This window comes from Strigops habroptila, chromosome 2 (assembly GCF_004027225.2).
Source record: "Strigops habroptila isolate Jane chromosome 2, bStrHab1.2.pri, whole genome shotgun sequence".
In the NCBI taxonomy this organism is placed as follows: Eukaryota; Metazoa; Chordata; class Aves; order Psittaciformes; family Psittacidae; genus Strigops; species Strigops habroptila.
Window position 1 is genome coordinate 6,553,096 of NC_044278.2, and position 25,296 is coordinate 6,578,391.

Below are 25,296 nucleotides of genomic sequence, written 5' to 3' on the forward strand. Positions count from 1 at the left end.
CTTTCTCTGACTAACTCCTCCTGCCACAAGTGAACAGTGGATTTGGTGGTTCTCTGTCCTCAGTGTGTGACATGCTTCGCTGCCTTTGGTGGGAGTGGAGGGCTCTAGATGCTGCTGCTCTTCTCTGTGACATGTAGCACACCTTCACTTCTGCTGAGAGCCTTGTTCATGCTAAGGAAGCATCTGTCCCCTCTTACGGTATTGTGCTGTTTGCAACTCTGAGAGGAGCAGTTTTCTTAATTTAGTGTTCTCACTTGGGAGTTGCAAATGTAGAATCTTCCCATAAATCACCTTTTCAACAACCTTCCCATATCCATTTTATTCTGTGGCCGGCCGTTCTATGCACGAACCAGGGGAAATTCTGGAAAATCCTCTGGGAGGGAAGTGTTGCCAGCTGGCTCTCAGCCTGATTTGACCTTGGATATTTAAGCTTGAAGGTAGAAACCTTTCCTTCTTTCCAGTATTTCAGATTCTGAAGGTGCAAATCATTCTGAATAATACACATACTTAGGCAGACATATTGTAAGTTGTGGTTCATAGAATTGGGCATGTTTGAACAAAAAATTTAGCTGCCCCAAATTTATAGTTTTAGATTATAAAAGCAGATTCGACGTATCTTAATCAGACTTTACTGAAAATTTAGGAAGTTGCAGTGATCTCTGATTGAAATGAAAATTATAATCCTTCTTCTTAAACTGTTGCACATAAAGAGGAAAAAAATAACAAAGGAGTGAAAAGAAAAAGGCAAGTTTAACTTGGCTCAGAACTCTTTGATTTGATTTTCTATAGAAATTTGCATTTCTCCGTAGCCTTTGAAAAAAGTCTCATTTATGTTAATTAAGATCTCTCTTTATCTGGGAAGCTTATTTATTACCTATATGGAACAGGTCACTATGTGCTCATCCATGTGATGATAACCTTGGGGTGAACATGAAGAGTTGGGAAGTCCATCAAATAAGACAGCATACCCTGATGCCTAAACCATAAATATCTCACTTCTGTTTAGTACCTGTTGTTAGCAAAGTCCTTGTACAGTAAGTTGGCCATAAACACCTTGAACATACCTAAGCTTTTCATTTCTGTTCTGTCTAGGTGAAAGCTAATCAGTACTGTATCTACCAATTGCTTTCTCAGTATCTTTTCATTGATACCAAAGACAGAAGCTCTCCATTATCCCATTCCTCTGTGTAAAAGTTTCTTTCTAGCCCAAGGAAAATCACAGAGTTGTGGAACTACCATCAAGTGTATTAGAGAACTGCTGAAATCTTAGTAGTAGCTGGTATGTGATGTGCTTCTAAATTCATCATCATAATCAACTATTTTCAGGAAACTTCATCATAATTAAACTAGACATACCTAATGCTTTGGCATTAGAATGGAGAAGATGCAGATAGTCACTGAAACACTTCTCTGAAACTGAGCTCAAGAGCAGAGTCGTTACAGCAGTTCCTTAAACATCCTCAACTTAGCTGAGAAGTAGTAATGAGCTCTATGCATGGATTTAAGTGACAGCACATTTGAATTATTGCAGCATGTGGTGAAAGAGACTAAGTAAAATTGCCTCACTTCTCACAGGCCCGTGTGTCATATTTGTGATTCTCTTCGTAGCAGGACACCCTAAAAATTCTGTATTCTATTCATATCTCCTCTGGTTGCAAGATTAAAAGGCAGAAGTTAGCATGTGGGTGACAGTGCTGTTCAGATTTAGATCTGCTTATTTTCTGTAGCGTTGGTAAGCTGTTAGCAGTAAACAGGGGCTAACTTAGACCATTTCTGAAATCTAAGACTGGTAGAAATGAGACAGTGCAAAAGAAAAGGATGGCATGATTTTCAGAGCATGGAGGAGATGAGGCTTGTTTTGGTACTTCCATTCTAGAAGGATTTGGTTTTATTTTTAGAACCCAAATTTAAGGGTATGAAGTATTTTAACAACCAGACAAATCTGTAGGAAGTCCACTTTATATTTCACCTAACCAGGGAAAACGCAGTTTTTCTGCGTTCAGTTCTTTTAGACATGCAAAGTCTTTCTTGGCTGAGATTTCTAAGCTGCTAATCAAGAATAGCTGACTTGAATAGTACTTTGGTAATCAGGCAAACAAACAAAAAAACCCACTAAATTTTCATATTGCAGCTCAGTCTTCTGGAGTAGTCAAACATTGAAACAATGAAGAACTGGTTATAGTATCAGGTTTTGAATTAAGCATATCCTGAAATTAAGAACCACTGTTGTCCTCCTATTCTTCTTGCTTTCAGCATCCTTTCTTATTCTCTGCGAGCATCCAGCAGCCTGAGTTTTTGTATCTATTTTCTTTAAACCCATTGGGGTGTTTTACTCTTGGCTAGTTTTCGTTCTAAATGTTGTCCTGAATTAGAGCCATGAATTTTATGTATAGTTTCATAATGGAACCTTTTAACTTGAGATTTAAAATAGTATCCTGTAACTAGGAAATACGGTCACATGTGGTGTTAAATCTTCACAACTTCTCCACTTTAAAAGGAATTCTTTACAATCCCTATGGAACTTAAACATGAAGCAGAAATACTTAAAAGCAAGAGCTTGTTGTTACTCTGGGGGGTTTTAAGAAATTTGGTGCATTTTTTATTAGATACTTGGAGGCAGTTACTGTATAAGCCTGGAGAGCAAATGGCTATAATGATTAAATTCTTTTTATTAAAAAGTTTATCTGAATGATACTGGGAACTGTGGGAAATGTGATGATCATTTTACTACCTCTGTTTAGTGGATTGGGTTAAGTCAAATTAGTGCATGTAAAACTTGTCATTAAATTTGCCTTTATTAAGTGGATGGCTTTGGCGTATCAATATACTGTAGCAATATATATATCACAAAGGTCATATATAGCTTTTCGGCTCTGTTACCAGGTATGCTGAGATACAGAGCTTCTTGCCCCTCTGGCCTGTGTTTTTGTAGGCAGTCCTCTGTTCTGATCTCATTGAAAATGTCATTCTTCTTTCAGCTGTTATTTCTAGGCTGTTGGTGTAGCAAACCTTATTGCACTTTAATAAGAGAAGTGGTAGTCAGTAAACATTACAGTCCTCCTGATCCCGCTTGGTTTGGAAGGTCTTTTTCTGAACAGCCAGCCAGTCAATAGTTATATGAAGAGTCACAGCCAGGTTGGAGTGAGTTTTTCTTTCCCTTTCATAGTGCAGCCTTCCCTCTTGCCTTATTTTCATTGACATTCGGTTACTCCATTCTACATCTTGTTCTCCAAAGATCATGTAGCCTAGTGTGAAGTATTCAAGGACTGAGACCTTAATTTTATATGTGAGCATGGAAGTCCGTAAATGTTGTTGAGCAGCATGAATCTCTGGTAGGTTATCTCTGTTCCTATCTTGACATTTCACGCTGTCATATACTGCTAAAGTGCAAGCAGGAAAAAAATGTCATGGGGGGAAAAATGGTTACTTTCTTACAAATACTGCCATTTTTACATAGCATAATGTAGCAAAGCATTGTAATGCTAGAGTGAATGAATACCAGAGTTGTACACTTATGAATTTAGGATGACACTTGAAGTCAGAGTTGTCCGTAAGCAAATAGCTGGGTAAGACCTGAGGTATCACAAACGCTGTCATCAAAATGCTGTAAAAAGTATATATTAAAAAATAGATAAATAATTAATTCAGGCTCTCTGACATTTGCATCCTGCACCTAGAGCTTCTAATGAGCAAATAAGGTCACTTGAATGAGTCAGTGGTGTGCAATTGCTGAAGGCAAAGACACTGCTTTGCAGACTGCTTTGAAGTGCAGTTATGTAAGTGTCCTTGCCTGTTAGAATTCAGGAGGTATCTGGCATGTGGAGACAAAGGACTTAATTTAGGATCAGTCAAATGCTAAATTCTGCCAAGGTAGTTGGTACGTTAAGGTTAATAGGTGTGAATAAGAAATATAGCATGCTTACGTGGGAATGTGTCTTTGATCTGTGTAGGGAAAGATGCCGGTTTCCAGCACTATGAGTCTGTGTAACTATTAGAGTGGCATATGCTATTGCTTAATTTCTGTGCCGTTATGTGAGGGAGAAAGGAAAATATCTCTGTGCTCATGCTGGAATTTTACTTCATAAATTATGCTCTTTCAGAAGCCTTTTCGTGAGAAACAGGCAGCTTACCTAACAAATTATTTCTGCCTGGCTTGCTTCAGTTTTGAGATAGATGAATAACCAACATGTAGGTCAGCTGTCTCTAGTTCTCTGATTGTAGATAAAAGTTTGAATATCAACAGGGAAACCATTCATAAGTTTCCATTTTTACGTTTGGGGGTTTTTTTAATACTGACTAGACCTTTCTGGGGGGTAGTGGTTGATTCCAAGGCTTGTCTGCAGTAGAAATTCAATATGGGGAACTTCTTTCCTCTATTCAAAAGGAACATGGCTGAAAGGAGGGAGAAAGAACAGGAAAGGGGCTTAAAGATTTCAGAAATAACTCCTTCCTCTCCCATAAGATCCCGTGCTGATTTTTGTTAAACAATTCTTCTGCAGTGTTAAAAGTGTCATTAAAAATAAGCTATCCGTATATATCTATCCCCCCTTTTTTTTTAACCAGGCTTGTTAGCTTGGCACAAAACTAAACCAGCATTTTATGTTCATGATAACCAACCAATATGGATTTACTTAGCTTTAAATTTACATTTGGTTTAAGCAAAAAGCATCTGTATTTGGTTGAAGCAAAAGGGTACAGTACCTTCCCTTCTCCTCAGTACTGTGCCGTGACTTGAGTGCTCAGTGGCTTCAACTATCTTCTAAATATCCAGAGCTGAAGGTCAGCATCCAAAGGATTTCCAATGTGCTTTTTCTTAATTGTAGGTTGACCCCGTAGTCTTCTCCAAAATGAGGAGTGTGTGGAGAGGGAGAAGAGAGGTACCCTTCATCTTTAAATTAATTTCTTTCTTTCCCTGAAATTAAAGAACTGCTGAAAACAAAAGGGCCTAACCACTTCAGGCTCTTTACATCCTCCTTGCAGCTGTACTTTCCTTCATCTTCCCTGTATTTATAGTGCATTTAATGGCTGAGTTCCTGTTTTCCTTAATGTGTCTTACTAGCATATATTTTGTCCTTTTAGCTTCTGTAATATTGTCTTTGTATTCTTTTATGCCCAGCTTGAAAATCTGGTTTCCACTTTCTTTAGGCTTCTTTCTAGGATACGAGGTGAATGAAAAGTTCATTAATTAGTCATATTGATCTGTGGCTGTATTTCTTGTTCTGTGTGCATATTAATAATTCATAAATTATGCTTGTACATACTTCTTTGAGAAGTTGTTTTTCTCTGGTATCCTTTCCCTTTCTTTCGATCTATCTTGGGAATAATGTTTGTCAATTCTGCAGCTGCTGATGTGCCTGGCTTTCCTTTTTCTCAGTTTGTTTCTTGTCTTCACTTGTTGCCAAGATCTCTTCTTTTATTTTACAGGTAGCACTTTGGCAATGAAAAATGCTGCCAGGACAGCTTACCTGTTCTTGCTTTCTGTAGGGTGAATATATTCCTTTGGCACTGGCTCATTACTGTTGCCTTTGACTTCTGAAACCAGCTTGTGCCTTTGTACGTGAAATTCTTATGTCATCTGCATCGTCATCCTGGTGACTTCTCCATCTGGGCACTTTTTCCAACAGCTACATACTTTTGAAAAACAGGCAGTGAATAGCATTCTCTACCAGGTGTCTTTTGCTGTTGGGAAAATGTAGATCATGATGCCAGTAAATCCAATCTAAAATCTGAATTGGAGTATCTAGTGGGCATGGGGATTATTGCAATCTTGGTACTACTTTCCTACAGGTCTAATAGCAGAGATCTTGCCTTTCCTAAAGAGAAAGTTGTCCACAGTGCTGACATCAAATAAGTGCTGGAACAGGTTGCCCAGAGAGCTTGTGCAGGCTCCATCTTTGCAAGTTTTTAAGAGCTTTCTGGATAAAGCTCTGAGCAATCTGCTCTGACCCTGTAGCTGACATCCAGAGGTCTCTGCCAGCCTGAACCATTGTTGTTTCTACCCCTATGATGCCATGCTATGACTTGTGATCCTTGTCTTTTGTCCTTGAGACTTGCTTATGATACTGTGCCCTACCCTTCTGTGGGTTGACTCCCATGGTAAGTGAAGGTCACCTTACTTGCCTAGGTGAGCTCTCTTCTTTCATTGACTCGCAAGTTTTTAGCAGTGGCTTGTTAAATAGCAGCTGTTTGTGTTATTTCTATTAGAAAAGTTATTAAAGATGAGTAAATGTGTAAAAAACAAATCAAACCCACAACACCCTCACCTCCACCCCAAAAAAACCTTCCACAGCCACGAAAAAATAGTTCAGAACCGTGAACTAAAACATGGTTAGGGTTGATGAGGAGGAGTGTTGCTCTCTCTAGGAGCATGCAAGGAGAGTGCACTCTCAAGCCCATCATAAATATTAAGGTAGACACCCCCTCAGATTTCCCTTGTCTCTCACATTGAACCTGAGAATCCAGTGAACACATGAATTGGGGGAAGTTCAGTATGTGTTTTCTGTCTGTCTGGCAGCTGTACCACTAAAGTTAAGCATCAGTTCCATGACTCATATTTCATATATTGTATCTCTGATTCTGTGTGGAGTCACATTCAGTTTTGAAGGAAGAGGAGGTGAATTAAATCATTCTATGAACTACCCTGAATTTAATTAATTTGATTTTAATTTTTTTTTTCTTAGAATAACCCTAGGCTGCATCTTTAAGATGAGCAAACAGATACACACAAAGCCCTACCTAGTAAATATAGTAAGTTCTCTAACTGGAACCATGGAGGGTTTCTATTCGGTATCCTGAGACAGCTTCACTTAGAGAAAATCAGCATATCTTATATGTCTGAATGTCTGGTTGTACCTGAAAAAAAGAGAAAAATGTGCCTAAGTAAAGAAAAAAATGTAACTTCAGATAATATTTATTCCACTGGTGTATTTAAGGACACTTGCATTTCTGATGGTGATTGATAACTATGAAACCTTCAATTAAAACGTGACACCTACATCTGAACTTCGTATTTTGCCTTGTGTAGTTTCCAATTTTAAATTGCTGAAGTACTAAAAAAAAACAAAACCAGGAGGTGCTATTTTTGTGTTTAATTTTCCAAATCAAAGCAGCACAAGGAAATCTTGGTGCATTAATGATAGGTTTCTAATCCACAGTTCATAAGGGTCGCTCCTTCATAATTTGTAGTCTTAAATTGTCATAAATTGTCTTAAATTGTCATAAATTGTTGACTTAGAGTGACCTTTTTTAATGAGCAAAGTTAGAAAGACTTGTATATTCAGCCAGTAGATGCTGCTGTGAGTTATTCTACTTTGCTTTGCCAGTTTATTCAACTTGACCTCTGAGAATCCATTTATTACCGTATTGAAGATCATTCAGATGTAGGCTGCTTGTGTACTAGTTGCTAAAACAAGACTAAAGAGAAATGCTGGCGCGGTACTTGAAAGCTGGCCTTCGATTTTCATCTAAGATGGGCAAAAATATTTTCCAGGACTTTGAGGGTTGGATTTGACAAAATACTTTATTTTGAAGTTTTTCTCTTAAAGCCATTACTGTACATGTAGCTGATAAACTAACCATGCTGAGAAGCTGTTTAACACTCAGCGTGGTGGAGTCAGCCTTGGTTTGGCTGCTATAGTGGCCAATACTTTAACATTAACATTGCAGTGACTGGTTGCTCCATCGTTTTATTTGCATGTTCTGCTGTCACCACTGCTGCTTAATGTTTTTGAAAGAGGTAAAATATGAAAACATGCTGCTTTCACCTGTGTGTGTGTATATATATATATATATTTAACTTTTAGAAGAAGGTATATAGAACATTTAGGCAGACATGTTGATTTAGAAATTTTTTAGTTCATTTTAAATTTGGAATTTTATTCTGTGTTTGGGGGTTTATTTTTTAATTCTTCCTTAAATAGTGCCTGAACTGTTTTAATTCAGTGTCTTGTTTCAATAATGATAGAAATTTCCAGCGCTTTGGTATTACACAGCACTGTTTATGATTGAGGGGAAAGAACTTCTCTTTTAGTCTACTATTTCCTAACTTGTAATCGAAAGACAAAAGCCTTCCTGTAATACCTCTTTCTGGATTAGATTGCTGGGTCAGAATTGATACAGAAACTTTTTAACTTTTTCCCCAAAAGATTTTTACTTTCTTTCTCCATTTCTCCATGGTTAAAAAGCTCTCTTTTTCTGTAATGTGTAGTATAAGATCTTATGTGGAGGGTGCACACTGGCTGTTGTTGTTACAGGAATTCTGGAGCCTCTTTGTCTTCAAAAATCCCCAACAATGAGTGGAGGGGGGATTATTCTGCATTTGTACATGGTGTGTCAAATGCCCTAGTTAAAGATCTCTTGGTTTTTGTACAGCTTTTACTAATATATGTTGAATAATAAGTAAATAGATGAAACTAATAAGATGAAGGCTTCTTAAGAAGAGATAATCTTTTGTATGCTGTGTGCAACTATCACAAGGTATATACTGTAGCTGATTCTGTAAAGGATTTCCCCTTAGGAAGTGTTGAAAAAGGCTTTAGGGGAAAGTTGTTCGGTTTATATAAATAAACAAAAAACACCCAGAGCTTTCTCTGCACACCCTAAACAAAGCATCCCGGGTTACCTTTAGCCATTACTTCTGCGAGTAAATCTTTTAATCCATGTGGATGTAATGAGAATGAGTAAATTTAATCTTGTCATACGGTTATAGTATCTAGCTGGATTAGGCATGGAATCATGCCAGTGTTACTGTCAGTGCCATTATGACTGCTTCAGGACAACCAGCTGATCCCAAGACTGCTTGAAGGATCAAAAAGCTTTTTAAAAATGTTCCCGTGTCTTCTGTTGCCCATACACTTCTTTCTTCTAGCTTAAATTCACTTTCTGAAAGTTTCTGTGTAGGAACAGAAATTGTTTCAGCACAATTTTTTATCCTTTTTGGTCTGTACTTTGTCCCATCTCTGTTGCCAGAACTATATCCTTCTGCTTTTAGCCAAGAAAGAGTAGCAAGGGATAAAAATTAAATCATTATTAGGTATTCTTTTGTATATTGAGAAGTGCAGTGAGAAAACGAGAGCTGATTTACATGTAAGTTAAAAAGAAAATAAATATTTACATACACACGCATGCTCTAGTTGCACGCCTGGAAAGCACGAAGGAACCAGAAGTATGGATGCTTAAACATTTCATTGTACAATAAAATCAAAACTATAACAGCTACTAATCCCCATTTTAAAACAGATTATGAAAAAATGAAGGTAAAACCATCAGGATCATGTACAGTCTTTTTGTGTAAGTTTAGTTACCCTTCCTACATGTCCAGTCTTGCTCAGTTTTGTCCAGACTTTCTGTCATCATCAGTAACCTGTCACATAGACAATCTCTGTAATACAGCTATCATATAGAATACAGAAATCCCAATATACTTACTATTTGAATGTATTTGATTTGTGATAGATGTTCATCTGAGTTGCACCAGACCGTACAGAAAAGAGTAGTTTCTTTATAAATACTCAGTATGCCTTGCATCTTTTTACAGCTGGTCAGTAGAAATTTTTGTCTGCTGTTCTGCAAAGCTTTTAATTATGCTGGACCATCACCCCCACAAATAGCGCTTGGATTCCTTTTATCAATAGTAGGGGGTGAGGAACAAAATACAAATTATCCTATTTTATGAGTTGCATTTACTTAGTGGTGTTTTATGTGTCATTAAACCTGCATAAGATTAAATAAAAAATTGTGTTAAAATATGTATTTTGAAACTTCGTAAAAGCATATTAATTCAGTAATTAGTGTGGTAGATAATAACAGCCTTTCCATTTCCAGCTCTATCTATGCAAGAGTTCATTGCTTTTCCTACTCTCCTCTGCTGTAGTGGTTAGGAAATACAGTCACAGCACCATACTGAACAGAAATCGGGCTTTTTTTCAGTCAGAGAACAGGTTAGTATTTCCAGCAATTTATATTGCTAGAGAGCACTACTAGACATATTTTTATGGCCTGGATTAAGGAAATGGGATAAATTGTTTTAAAATTAGCATAGCTATAACAATTGCATTTGCTGTAAATAGTTTTACTGGAATCATTAAAGATGTCAGGGCTTTCAGCAACACTGATAAATTATTAAATTTAATGTATAGCGTGGATCACAGGAGCAAAGAGTGAAATGCTTGAGGGAGATGTTCGCCTGCCATGTTAATAAAATATATAGTGGAATAGTAGCAGCCATTGCTGATGCTGGGTTTTAAAGGGCACTGGAGAGAATAACTGAAGTTGTAGTTTGTATTTTTGTGTGTCGTACGTGACAACAAATGAATGGTAATTTGAATGTGCTTATAAAATGAGGGAGGATGTAGTGCACATGTAAAACATTAGGACTAAATCTGGCAAAGTGTAGTTATTCCTGAAGGTAACAAAGACAAAGGTTTTGCTAGAGAATACAGTGATCTGTTGTTTCTCCCTTTGGGCACCTGCCCCCTAGTAATCAACAACTAACTTGGCAGTTCGGGACCTTTCAGTTTGCTGCGAATGCTTATGGGGAAGGGATTGCTTAACGTTAGTGATTTGGTAGCTAACTGACAGCTTTGCTTTTTCCCTCATATGCATCTATCTTTCTTCTTTGCCTTCTGTCAGCAAAACCTGTGCAATCTTCTAAACTGAAATATACTTCTAAACTGAATAGATTTGCAGTTAATTTCAGTTTAGGCTACTTTTTGTGTTATGTCATGCTTCAGTCTTTCTTGTTGCTAGAGATTTAAATCAGAAAGACTTGGTGGCTGGGAAATTTCCTAAATTCATCTGATAGAAAGAGTAGTGTAAGAAGAGTTAAATAAAGAAAAAAATCTGTTAATACCAAGATCCTTAGATTTTTGAGCAGGACTGTTTTCAAAAGGCAGAGCAAACACAAACCCAAGAGTAGTTTAAGGACCACTGACCTGAAAGACTGTTGCTTCGCTCTTCCCTAATCCTATTAAATACAAGTTCTAGTAAAATAAGAGTCTTCCATGGCTTAAAATGAAGGAAGCACATTGTGGATTATAGAGCACTGTTATTTCCCTCTCTATATGTTTTGGGTGGTGGGGAGTGGACATTGAGGTCTTCTGTTGTAACTTCAGGAGGTAAAAGGATGTTTTAATTATGTCCAAACAAGAAATTCAAAGATACTGAAATAATCCTAAATGTAAAACATTCTACTTGTTGTTGTCCCAAATAAGAAGTAGTTTACTTTTGAATATGTATGAGCTCTTCATGTTCTCATTTATTTCCTTACGTTTTCTGATTTTCTTCTTGAAACAGTATTTTATCTTCTATTTTTTGCTAAACCTCTTTGAATCCTTTTAAGTATCTGTACAGGTATTCCAACTCATTGTTACACTTTGTTAAATAACTCGCCTCATTTTAACAACTGCATTCAGAATGTTTTGTCTCTTACAAGGTGCTCTAGTAAATATAAGCTTTCTTTTGTTCCTCTCTACTATAAAAATTCAAACTCTTCCGAAAATGTATCTAAGGAATTGTGGGGTTTTCCGCTCTAAAATTATATCCTCGTTAAAACTTGATCAGATTCTGACAGACTGTAAAATATTGCTAAACATCAGTTGATTTTGACAGTCACAATTATGTAACTTCTTAAAAGCAATTCAAATCCACTCATTTTGTTTAGTGGTACGTTTTAATCTAGTTTATCTCATATGATGCTATGCATATCTACTGTAATAATATAAAATTGCCATTCATGGAAGGTTCCAGAAGAGTCTGGAAGGTGCTTTCTTTACTAGGAGTCCCTATGCTAAAATAAAATTTTCTATACAGCTTCTGTATGTTTCTTTTATTTTTCCACTCTTTTCTTAGATATCTTTTAATTATTTTTTTTGCTTTCTATTAAGTATATTGGCATGAATTATGTTGCAGCAGTTCTTCCAGGTTTTTTGCTTTGATTTATTTTCCCTTTCACAGTAAGTTGGCATAGTTCCTTAATAGTAATTTTTAAGTATAAAATCCTTCTGGATTCTGATGATGGAGAATATGGAGGGCATCAAAGGCTGGACCACAGTACAGAGTACTTCTCTGAAGAATATCCTCACAATTATCGACCTAATTCACTTATGGTAAGCAAGATTATTTTTTGTTTGTTTCATCTGAATAGGGTTTTTTTGGACAAATATGGAATCTATTCTAGGAGAATTTGGAGGGGGGTGGTATTTTCTGAACTTAGCCTTTGTGTGAATACGGTAGAGATGACTATTAGGATTTTATTATGGCCTATAATGTTAACTGATTTTTCTCTTTTGACGTTACATTTAAATTTGCATGCACTCCTGCAGTGTCTGGCACACGGCGTTCCTTGCCAACATGCATGAAAACCTTCTAATGTGCTTTGGCATTATCATTTTTAATATCATTTGCTTTATTTTCATGTCTGAGAGACTCCATCTACATGCTTGCTTTGTTATTTAAAGCTCTGTAGAAACCGAATCTCACGTTGCTTTCTTAAAATCATTTGCTCAACTCCACAAACATGAATTAAAGCAAATCATGCATTTCCCAACTGGCTTTCTTCTCAGGTTACAGAAAAACTTTGCAAAATGTAACAGACCTTCTCTGTTCACATTTCAATTTCAAGAATTTCCAGTCCTATGGATAACAGATAAACACTTTCCCACAGATGAAGTGGGAGGCATATCCTTGTGTATAGGCCCCCTTTAGGTATTAGAAGGCTGTTACAAGGTCTCCCCTGAGCCTTCTTTTCTCCAGACAGAACAAGCCCAACTCTCTCAACCTGTCTTCATAGCAGAGGTGCTTTAGCCCTCTAATTATCTATCTCTTTCTTACTCTGTTTCATTGTATTCAGGATATTGGCATTTCTCTCATTTGCTTGTTTTAAAATAGTTTCATTACATGACATAATTATTGTGCTGTCATCATGCTTGGTGTAAAGGATCTTGGGACCTTTTTTTTAAGCATCTGTATGTCACAATGCCCTCATAGTGTGGCTAAGTATCTATGCTCATATGCACACAAAGAAACTAAGGCTCTAAGATTTCATTGCTGAAGGTTATTTAGCAAATTAATGCTTTTAATTAATTTTAATTAATGCTTCTCGAATTCTTGCTTTGCGTGTCCGATTCAAATACCTTGGTTTGATGATTGGAGAGCATCTTAATTATCTACCACTAACTTAATTTTTGCAAGCCAATTAAACTGTAATTTGGAATGTATATTTCACATTTAGACTCTCAGATGGCTTGCACCAGTCATTTGAGACAGAAGAAAATGCAACAAAATACGAAGATGCAATTTGCTAGGAGCATGTGGAAGATAAGGCATGTGACATGCAAAGCAGCAAATGCACTCTTGCAGCATAGACTGTGGCATGACAGTGGCACTTCTGGGTCAGAAAGAAAGCCAGCAGCATGCGTCACGTTACCTTTCTTTCATATCCTTCAACAATCCAATTCACAGACCACCTTCAGCCAACACCCCAGAAGATGCCACAAATGCCACATAGAGGTAAAACACTAGTAAAGGACACCAAGTAAAAGTAATTGAGGAAAAAAAATCTGGAAAACCTGACTAAATTCACCATGATAGAACTCCATGTAAGAAAGAACAGAACATTGATGTTTTACATAGCAATTTATATCCCAGTTCTTGGGTAATCAGTCATCCTTGGGAGTTGCTTTAGTCTTAGTTGCAGTTCCTAATGTCCAAGTAGAAGTCTTCCCCTCAAATTGCTTTTCAAAAAACCTGTGAAGCCATCCCAAGAAAGTCATAATGGTCCTTTTCCTGCTGTTTAACAGTTACCTTATTCTCTTTAATGATGCATGAGACTTCTTGTTTCAAAAATTTTAGTTCCTCCTCCACCACAGACTTTAAACAAGTATTTTTCTAATGACAGATGCACCTCCCTTAAGGTGTGTAAGTAAACATTGTCAACAAAATGTGCCCAGAGGGCTGTGACAACACGAAATCACATGCAATAATTCTGCTGCTCAAGTCAAGCTTAAAAAGCACACAAATATGTTACAAAAATAGAAGATTAGATGTGACATGATTCATTTTAGAAACATCACCTAATAAAACAAATATTCAAAGTGACATTGCAAAATGAGAAGAAGGGAGATATGAAATTCCTGTAGCAAAGAATCCTGGATGAAGAGGAAGCTTTGTAAGCAGTGTAAAGTAGGCATTTCACTGTAAAATTTTGTTGATGAACAGATGATTCGGGTTTGTTTAGTAATGCTGTAGAGGGCCAGATTTCAGAATCATTAGACATACATTGAAAACTCCATAGAAAAATGCACCAAAAATGTCCTTTGTAATATGACTGCTTTAAATCATAATTTTAATCTAATTTTTCCGTTTCACTGCTTGCTCTGTTCTGGATTTTAACAAATATATGAAATGTTCATAACATTCCACATAATCAAACTTTCTAATAGCAAGTTGTTAACCACTTCGTCGTTGTAAAAATAGGTGTAATAAACTTTTACCTGCAGTTTTATTTCTGTTTACATCTGCATTGTAGTATTCTCAGAATGGGGGAGGAGGGAGAGGGAAGGTTAGGTCTGTTTTGTACAAATTGTGTGCTTTTTCGATGCTTCTATAACCTTTTAGTTTTGTTTGTGTCTTATCATCTCTTTTCAAGATGTAAATTAAGTGCTGCACACACATTTCAGCTCCTGTCAGATCCTAGTGCCCCTTTATGTACCAAGTCATTTGTTGATACCTCACTTAGTGGTTGTAGTTGGATGTGAAGCTTAAATTCCAGGTGGGAGGGGAAAAAAGTAGCCGTTTTTGATAACACTCATAATTTGAGATATTTTGTCAGTCTTTTCTAAGGCAAACAAGTTGACTGAATTTTACTGTAAAGTGGAACTAATGATCACTGGGAATGTGTGTCCCAGTAACTTTAATATTTTTGTACCACACCAAAAATTAGAATTTATATAAAAACGGTGGGGTTATACTTTGATAGTTTGTACCCCAACTGAACTGAGTAATAAGCGGGAATATTGCAGAGTGTGTTGTGCCATTGGCAAAGTAGCATGCAGTTTGCTGAAAAACATAATTGTTTAACACATTTCAGCTTTTATAGATTCACTTTTTCTGTAGTTCTTTCCAATTAGTTGAAGAACAAATAGATGTCAAAGTATTCCTTTCCCCCTGTCCCCAGTACAGTTTTTTTCTGATTGTCTATTTTTGTCATCTACTGACATAATCTTTTCACATTAAATGAAACTGAAATTATATAGTTTATTTTAAGAACATCCTTATTACTGGGTTGGGTTTTAACCTTGACCTTAATGTATATTATTCAATGTCAAAGTGCAACTTCCTGCTTCCTTGAGTCTATTGACAAATTAAAATACTTGTATAGTCTGAGATGATCTAAAAGCTTTTAGTGACCTTAGCTTTGAAAATCCTCATTTGAATAACTTTCATGATAAGGACTTACGTATTGAATTTTAAAGGACTGATGTAGTCTTTAACTGTTTTCTCTCCTGACATGCACAGATATACAGGTTATATGAAGGAATGTTTGTAGTTAGAAAATGAACTGTTATAACTAGGGGATTCAGTAAGACTTTAGTACCAGCAAGGCCTTTTCTTATTTTTACCTCTTGATGATTAAGACTTAAGAATTCATTTGCTCATATTCATTGATCATTTGACTTTTTAAAGCCAGAAGCAAGTGTAATGATTCTAAAGTTATTCTGTTAATCATTTTCTTTCATCCTGTCTTATATTTTAGTTAGCTTTGGCAGGGGGTTCTGTTGTCTTTTTAAAATACTCTTTCTTAACCTGAAAAAAGATTGCAGAAGATAATAAAGAAGAAATTTTGAGATACAGCCTCTGTAGTACATGGTCTTCTTTTGCATAAATGAAGCAAGACAACCTGAGAAGTGATTTTCTGCATATTCATGCTATGCTGCTGTAAATTGAAAAACAAATTGGAAGGTAGAACTTCACATTAGTTTAAACATACCTTCTTTGTCATATGCAATATCTAGCAAAATGAAAACCCAAATGTCTGAGGTTTTGAATAACAAATTATAGTCAGAAAGCAAAAAGTATCATGTATTTTATGCATTGATGGTTAATTATATTCTCAGAATGGTATCTGTGTCTGACAATTAGTAGTGATACAGAGACATGAGATGGTCTAAAGCCCTCATTTTAATTAGAAGTTTGGGATAGTGTTGGCACAGACTCTTGTGACATTGCCTTCTCTATCTACCAGCTGCAATATGCACTACCAAATATTTTTCTGCAGTGCCTGATCTAGCTCTGAGTTATAGTAATTCTCCCATCTGTTTCAAAATGACCTTAAAAGTATTTTTAGGGCCTGGTGTTTTCCAACCCTGAAAGTGGGATGAAGAGTAGTTCATTGCAGTCCCAGACAGTTTCAGTTGTTCTTGCACCTGGTACTGAATCCAGTGTGACAGATCTGAAAGTAGCAGTTGTCATTTGCAGAACTTCTTGCTTGTGAGCTTTTAGATATGTTTGGAGATTGCTGTGTATTGTAGTCCTCTCCCAAAATACATAAAGTGAGATTTCTACTCATGGCTGCTGCTGTTGAGAAGTGCTTTCTCTATTTGGTATTCTGGCATTCTTCTTAGCTTTTATAATATATTATTTCTTGAAATTATCTGAATATTTACAGGAAAAAGGTGTAAGGAGTAAGCATTTGTGTGGCTGAAAACTGTCTTAATGTTCAACAAGTACCAGTTGTTTTTTCCCTGTTTGCGAGATAGCCTACATTAAAGGACTGTGATCTTGATAGCACACCTTGTATGTTGGTGGAAAACAGGTTGATTGTAATAAATCTTTATTTTTCTCCATATTAGAGTGGCTATGCTATTTTAGGCTGGAAACCTTGATCTGTGTGGGATTTGCCTAGTTCAGGCAGTGTAAGTGCGTGCCTCAGTTTAAATGGACATACAGTATGAAAAGGTCAGAGGTGATAATAAAAAACAATTATGTATGTATTTGACTTATAAACACAGCTCCATCATCCTCTGTTAGCACATCTGCCTGTGAAGTCAGCCACAGTTATTCCACTTCACTCCTGCTGAATACTCCACTGAGGAGAAAAAAAAAGACTCTCGATAATTTGATGACTAAATGTTTGAATGTTAGCTTTGTCAAAAACTTGTATTTACAGCTGAGTCGTCCTAACTCTGTCCCAAACAGATCTGATTTTCTCCCTTCCCCATACTCCTCATCAGAAAAGGCTTCATGAGCATTCCCATGTGTGGTTTTAGATCTCTTCATGGTTTCTTAAAACAGTGGAGTTTGCGTGACAGCTTACAGGACCTTAAGTAATAAGGAAGCAATTGGTTTAGAAAGCAGAGGGACAGTTCACTGAGATATCTAAAGCTCTAAGTAACCTGTTCTGACCCCATAGCTGACCCTGCTTTCAGCAGGGAGTATGGGCCTCCAGAGGCCCTTTCCAACATGGATAAGCCTGGTGGGGAGGAGTGGAGTTTAAGATGAACACAGAAAGCTTGAAACAGAAGAGGGATTCAGAGGATGGTTTGATTGAATGATAGTCAAAACATAGGCTAGCTATGAATGTATTCTCTTTAGTATTCTGTACTTTGGGATTTCACTTCTGTCTAGGTTCATCAAGTGAGCCTTGTCAAATGGTGACGGAGACGTGTGGGATAAAACTTACAATCAGAAAAAGCAGGTTAGAAGAGCAGAGATCAGTAGAACTGAGGCTGATAATTGGAAGTATGTAATTCAGCAACAGTATATGAAGGGGAAAAGGGAAGACAAGAATAAACTTCTGAGACTCTCCTCCTAAGGTACAGAGAAACATCAAAAGTGATGTGTCTCTGATAATGTCTTTTACTGATGAATACCTAGGTTTCCTATGATGATTTTAATCAGGACACGTCAATACACTTTTACTATACTTATCTATGTATAGATAGATCTCTGTCTCAGGCCATGTTTTATATATATAAAAACTAGCTTGAGATGATGAACAGTGGCAAAAGGTGACTCTACAAGTATACTAATAGGAAAAGCATCTTAAGAAAAATTGCAAGTCCCTTGACAAAAGGAGGGATCAAACTTGCGATGGGCGCTATACACAGTACAGGAGTATTCAATCCCTTTTTTCCTCTTTTTTTCTTTACCTCAAGAGCCCAAGAGCAAAGCCTGCTCTTAGACCCTTTTGTGTGCCAGTACACTATTGAAAAAGTGGCAGAGCAGTAGGTTAGGGACATCTTAAAGACACTGTATATAAATGGGATACACTCAGAGCCTTGTAAAGATTTCAGTGATGTGATTGCAAGACTTATCGCCGTCATCTGTGAAAAATCATAGTGGTCAGGGGAAATTCCTGACAACTAAACAATGGCTGTAGCAAAAGTGAAAAGGAAAGCTGAGGGATCTGTAGACCTGTCAGCCTCTCCCCTCAGCCCTTTGAGAAGTTAAGGGCCACCTCCTCCTGGAATCCGTATCCAAACAAGTGGGTTATATGTGATGGGTCAATCAGAAAGCCAGCATGGATTTAGCAAAGGCAAAACATGCATGATGAACCTGATTGCCTTCTGTGATGAAATGACTCTGGCTGTGTGCATGAGGTTGCTACAATCAATGCAGTAAGACTTTCAGCTTTGTTTCCTACAACGTTCTTAAGTAGGAGCTGAGGAAATACAGGCTGGATAAGAGGATTACTAGGTGGGTTAAAAGCTGGCTGGGCTGCTGCAGTTTTAGTAGTCAGAGGCTCGGTGTTCTGGTTGTCCTAGCTGTTAACTGGTATCAAGGAGAGTGTCCTAGGAACTGCTGCCAGGACTGATACTGTTCTGGAGTTTTCAGTAGTGACTGGAATTATGAGACAGAGTGTACCCTCTGCAGATTTGTAGATGACAGCGAATTAGAGTGAATGGTTGATAAATTGCATATTAGAAGTCCAATCTAGACATATATTGATAAATTAGAGGATTTAGCCAACAGAAACTTCATAAGAATTAATGAAAAAAAATTCTGCAGAGGAATCCCGTGCATTAGTAAAGGTTAGAAACCAGCTTGCTGCGTAGTAGCCTGACTGAAAAGAACTGGGGTTGTGCTGGATACTAAGATGAATGGAATGGAGTTTGTCACAGACACATGTCATAACATGTCCGAACAGATATCTTAATGTATTTCGGTGTGTTGGAATTCTCTTTAGAATTCATTATTATAATTTGGACCTAAATAATGTAGAAAGGGGGGGGGCAGAAAAATCTGTGGTACTTTACCTGGGAAATGCAAAAAAAACCCTGTGGTTGCCATATTTTTCAGTATTGAAGGAAGACAGACCTGGGTAATACAATAGAAGCCTGGCTGTCTCAGCGTCTGGAGATGTGAGCCTTTTACTGGATGCTATTTCACATTTATTTCCATAATGTTAAGTATGTGTTTTGATATGAATCAGAACAATGCATTAAAATATTATTGGCAAGCAGAGTTCTTAATCTAAATCCGAGATATCAAATATGCCTAGTGTTACAAACTAATTAGCTTTTAGCTAAGGATCATCCATATTTTCATTTACTTGAAAGTTTCTGGACTCAAACTTACAGTAAGATGCTTGCATTTCAACTTATCCTGTTACTAATGGATTCATGACTTTTGTTTTTAATTGCACCACTTGGTGGCAAATTGTAGCATATGGATGGCACACAGTCTATTACACTCATGAAAAGGATAGAGAAGATAAATTTAAATTAATGAGGAATATGCTACTACAAGAGCAGTAGATCAGTTGAGAGGTGCTGAAGGGAAAAGAATAATACTGGAGTCGAAAGGGAAGTCTGGTCTGAGGAAGCTGAAAACCCTGATGCGATCCTGGGCAGATAGTCTTCCAGATTTCACCTTACCTTGGGAAAGACAAGGAATCTTTCCAACCTTCTTGGTCCCTCCTCCCCCCTTCTCTTCCTCAAACAAATGTAATGTGTTCTGTCTATTTAAACAAATAATAAAGCCAGAGCATATGCACTGTAGTATTTCTGGAAATTCTGTTGGGTGAGGGGGGAGGAATAATCCTGATACATTTGTAACAAGAATTCCCTAATTCTTGTGTAGTATTTTTCCATTTAAAAAATTGTTTAGCACTGGACAGATAATTAAGAATATTTAATAAATATGAATATATTCAATAATATTTATTCATTGTTCATGCCTGAATCGCTGCTGCTTGGAGTTTTATTTAAGCCTTAGAGGTAATTACACTAACCAATGACATAAGTTGATAAGATTAGGAGGTAGTGCCATATGTGGCTCTTCCATGATTTAGCAAGAAGCCCATCAAGGAAAAAAACCCACTAAAATGCATGTTTAATTTGCCTGGGTAAGGAAAAAAGAGGTGACTAAAGTAATAAGCTGGCAGTTGCATCTTGTCATGGCAGACAGGAAACACACCTCTCATCAGTCTAAATACAATAATTTGTACAAGTTCTGTGCTTAAAGCCAATCTTTAAATTCTGATAGGAGTGGGATGCTTCCACACTGCTCTCAGATTCTTAGCTAATATAAATTGACCTCAGAGGAACTGGGCTAATGTACTCCTCCTAGGATCTGACAAATTATTGACCAGAATATAACTGAGAATTGCTGGGTCTTGTATTAATGTTAATTTTTGTTCCCTTAAGGAAGTTTTTACACATTCTTTCTGAAAAAAGAGATTTCTGTTCGTTCTTTCTCTCCTCTCACTTCATGATGTAAACCCAGAGCACTGAATTTCTTAATACACAATTTAAAAATCCTTCCTTTATCTATATGTTCTGAGCTAGTTGACTTCGTTAAGTATTTCCTTTCCTGCGCATTTGTAGAAGCTATTTATCACTGAAACCTTAGGGGAAATCATTGTTTGCTGCCTTTCGAGAAGTACTGGACATAGCTCCATCTGGTTCAGTAAAGATCAGCTGTTCTTTTCCTTTTCTCCTTTTCCTAAAGCTTTTTGCTTTATTGCTTTATTTCATTTTGAAAACTATGAAAGCCTTTCATTCCATAAGCCTCTAGTTAGCAGATAACGTAGCTGAAATTGCAGAATATTAGACATTGCACAGAGATGAAGGGTAGTCTAAAAGAGGATGTTGTCAGAATGAAGCCAATAAAGCCAATAATCTTCAATCTTGTGTTACCTTTTATAATTGCATTTTTATTGACATGTTCAGCAAACACATTCATACGCTTGACAATTGATGGAGTACCATGTATCAAGGTAATTGGTAGATAGCACATATCAGTCTTGTTTTCAGATTGTGACTCTGCTTGGAAGGAATGTTATGTAAAATGTATTGCCACAAGTTCTTTTGTGATCTATGAGGAGTCTTTTGATTATGTATGTTTGGATTTTTTCATTGCAATTGGGAGAAAAGGCTAAGAAAAACGCCATAATTTAATGGTGATTTTTAAATCTGCCTAGTTTTGAGAATGAGTTTTATTGCTCAGACCCTGGAACCCACAGGTGCCAAGAGTAAGAAGAATACATCGCTGTGTCATATTGCTGGTACTTGCCTGTAAGAAATGACATCCCCAATGACAGACCTTGGGGAAACTTCAGTTTACAGCAGAAGTGTTGCAAAACTTTGCCAGTTATTGTACAGTCTATTGACCTGGATGTTCTCAGGTTTTTGCAACTGGTCATTGTAAGTCATATGAGGCCCACTACTGGTAGCCACTTTAAAATAGATAAAGGTAAGATTTAAAAAACAAAACAGTGTTAAAAAGATGAAAGATTGCAATGAAGCTGTCTTAAACTTTTAGGTTATCTTGCGTAATTCAATTGCTGCGGATTAAGCGATCAATAGTCACTCTTTAAATGTGATTAATATGATCCACAATATTGCACAAATGACAATTTTTAACAGTTAAAACATTTCATATGTGGTTTTTTCACATACTGTTATTTAGAAACCGTATTCTGTGATGATGGGGTTCTTTTCAGCTATGCTTGTTCTTGTCATGTTTTTACTAGGTGTACATTCCAAGCAGAGTGGCTATCGTGCTTCAGAATGTGGATGTCCCAAAAGGAAGTTCTCTGTAACTATCACTGAAGAAGCAAGTCATAGAAGAAGTGCTGATACGCTGGACTGGTACTAAGCATAACAAAACTTGCTCTAATGAAGCTTTCTGAAACTGAGTATAGTAATATTGGGTGTTTAAAATGTAAGATTAATATTCACATATAATTGCAGAGTTCTTGACTTGCTAGAACCTCTCGAGGAAATCTTACAAAAGAGAAAGGAAAACATGGGTTTTGTAGTTGTAGTAGTACAAAATTACACTTAAGATATTGTGAAGCAGCAGGTATTGTCAATTAAATTTTTGTTTACAGAAGAGTGATCCTGCTCTGAAGTTTGTAATTTCTTGTAAGCCTCATTTTGATAGTGAATTCAAATGTTCATTATATATTAATGCTTCTTACTAAAAGTAAGTAGTTTGCTTAAATAAAATAGAAGTTTTTGGCTAAAAGGCAGCCTTAACGGTTTGAGGGACCTAATTTTGAGGCTCCTCTTCTTCCATGAAGTCCAACATGGAATTAGAAATGTTTATCCAAATAGATGAGAAGGTCCTCTGAGAGTATAGTACTTTGCCATTGTTTTATTTAACTAAAATTGCACGAAAAATGCCGAACAGCAAAATGGGCAGGTCAATTGACTGGTGACCTGCTGATGCTATTGTGTGTGTTGCTTATTTGCTCCTAATCAAATCACTTAGTCTGTGTATTTCACTTGCTACAGCTGAAAAAAATGAGACGACTATTCCATATAGATGACTAAAATGTTCAGTGAAAAGAGTGTTTTGTTCATACTGCAATGATACCACCACACTGGAAGATGTATTGAAAATGTAATTCTTCCCATTGCATTTCTTTCACTGATGTCAGGACCTTGCAATACTGATTTCACTATTTCCAGAAGCTGCCTTTCAGCTTGGAACATGATGATGTTCTTGCACTGTTATAACTTTTTGAAACATTGCTTCTCATGAAGAAGCAGTCTCAAAATACAGTGATCAAACTAAGGTGGGTTTTTTTCGATAAAATCAAGGTGGTTCATTATTGAAGTGCTGCTAAGATTATTCAAGTGAGTTCCTTCATGAGCTACACCTTTTTGTAAAGAGTAAGATTTTGTATATTTGAAAATGTATTGCAGAGTATTCTGGAAAATTAATACCAAATTAATGAGACATGCTTTATTTTGTTCCATTTATTTAAAAAACATATTTGAATTGGTTCTGAAATGAATGTCTTTTGTACAAATCTGAATTTTCTAACTTTTAAAGTAGCCAAAGAGGGAGATGTCCGTGACCATTTCTAAGTCATAATTTTACCCAGTTTCCTATGTGAACCATTGTGTAAACTGCTGAATAGTTGCACCAATACTGAAAATGTATTCACAGTTCTTGGAATGCTTACTTGTGGCTTACTTCTTAAGCAAAATAAGGGATGGAATAATGCAGCATGATGCAGAACAGTCTTTTGCAGAGTTCTCACTGGAAGGACTTTAGGAACATCCCAGGTCTGCTATGTTCTGTGTGACAAAGAATTTTATATTGCAGTCATGATACTGTTTAGGATCATGCTTCATTTTCCTCTACACCAGTTTGATCATTGTTTGGTAGTGAGCTAATAAAAGCATTCCTGTTACACTAAGACTTTAAAGAAAAGATACTGAACTGTTTTAGCAACTGGAACTGATATTTTTTTATTTTTTTTTCTAGATTGTTTTCTTGTAGTGAAATAACGAGCAACTTCTAATACATGTTATATTTACACTGTATTGATCTAATATGTTTTATAGGGTGGTTTGTTTTTTTACTGGCACCAGTTCCAGGTTTCAAACTGTAATGCAAGGCAAGTGTCTGTGTCAAACCCGTTTTTCAAGAGAAGGAATAAATGTATGATGTGAAGTATAAACTGAGTAAAATTACATGCAAAATAAACTCTGAGGAGGATAAAGCAAATGCATATATGGTTTCATTGCTTGTGTTGCAAAAGGATTGTACGGTTCTCTTAACGCTGGAGGAGAGTATTAAACTTTGCTCCATCTCGGTCAGAAAAAGTCTGATGAGATTGGAAGAATATTTGTCCTACGCACATTTTTCTTTTATGTAGTGACAGATTAATAAAAGCAGGCTACAAGATTTCCAAGATGAGCACGTAAATATAGGAAACATTATAATTAGGGCTTTCTTGGAGTCCATCTCTACATTCTAAGAGTGGGTGTGCTCCTTGGCTAGGAAATTCTCCCTTGCAACACCCACGGAAAGACAATTTCTTCCTGCTGCTCTTTGTATTCTGATGGATTATGAAGAGGAATTCAGCTGCTGCCGTTTCACCTTCTGTCTAGCATCACGCTCAAATGGCAAGACTTCAACCAAGGTCCCTCCTTACTGTTACGCGCTGAGGCTTGTAGCTGCCTGTCACCATGACTGGCTGAAGCCTCAGACATGTTTTGAGAAGCACATGAGCTCCAGAGTGTTTTTGCTTGGGTGCACCTCAAATCAGCACTCTTCAGTCAAACATGATAGTTTAGCTCTGTCACAGAAGTAAATTAAGTGGTCCATGATGATTTATGCCCTGCACAAAGCTTTCCACAGAGATTTAGACATCATGGAAGAACGCTTTTTAAAGATAATCTCTCTTAGTGTAGAGGACTGATAAGGATTTATATTCATACACTAAGGAAGATATACGTGTCACCTGAAAGAGTACTGGTAATTGTTGGTAGCTTTGCCCCACAAATTCTTGTTGCACAGCCTCTAACAGTCAATGAGAATTCAAGTTCATCCTCACCTGTTGGTTTGTCTAAAGATTCAGGCTGACCTTCCCTTCATCTTGCATCGTGTGGGCTGAATGGTTCTTTGTACTGAATAATTCAAGTTCTTCTCCAGACCAGGTTTTCTTATGATAACATGCAGGCATCCATTAAACTCATGTATTCTATGAGCAGTAAGTTTTGATTTCCTTGCTGTTTCCTCTTCCTCCTACAATTCAAACCCTACTGTCCCGGGGTTTATTTTAAAGATAAATGGAGTGGTTATTTCAGCTTGGTGAGTACTTTTGGAAAACATATATTAATAGAAAAGCTGTTTGACCGTTCTGTTTGTTGTTTTCTCCTATGAAATTTGTCCTGCTCGTTATATTCAGGTTAGCAAAGAGTTTGTTAACCATGTGCTCTAAAAGATGGGAATGTGGTGTAGCTAATCCTCTGACAAAGGGAGACCAGCTATATGAACAGTAAGGTAACACACTAGGTGAGCAATTGTATGGTACTCAGATGTAAGGCAAGGTAA

At 36.8% G+C, this 25,296-nt stretch overlaps 1 protein-coding gene across 1 annotated transcript in view; it reads left to right on the top strand.

Annotated features, from left to right (window-relative positions):
* The window catches only part of GBE1 (1,4-alpha-glucan branching enzyme 1), a 149,793-nt gene extending 125,825 nt beyond the window's left edge, over positions 1-23,968 (top strand). The window contains exons 15-16 of the mRNA XM_030471566.1: positions 11,987-12,104; positions 21,974-23,968. Coding sequence (XP_030327426.1) covers positions 11,987-12,104; positions 21,974-22,042 — 187 coding nt within the window. The 3' untranslated portion in view covers positions 22,043-23,968. The remainder of the gene's footprint in view (positions 1-11,986; positions 12,105-21,973) is intronic.
* The last annotated feature ends 1,328 nt before the right edge of the window (positions 23,969-25,296 follow it).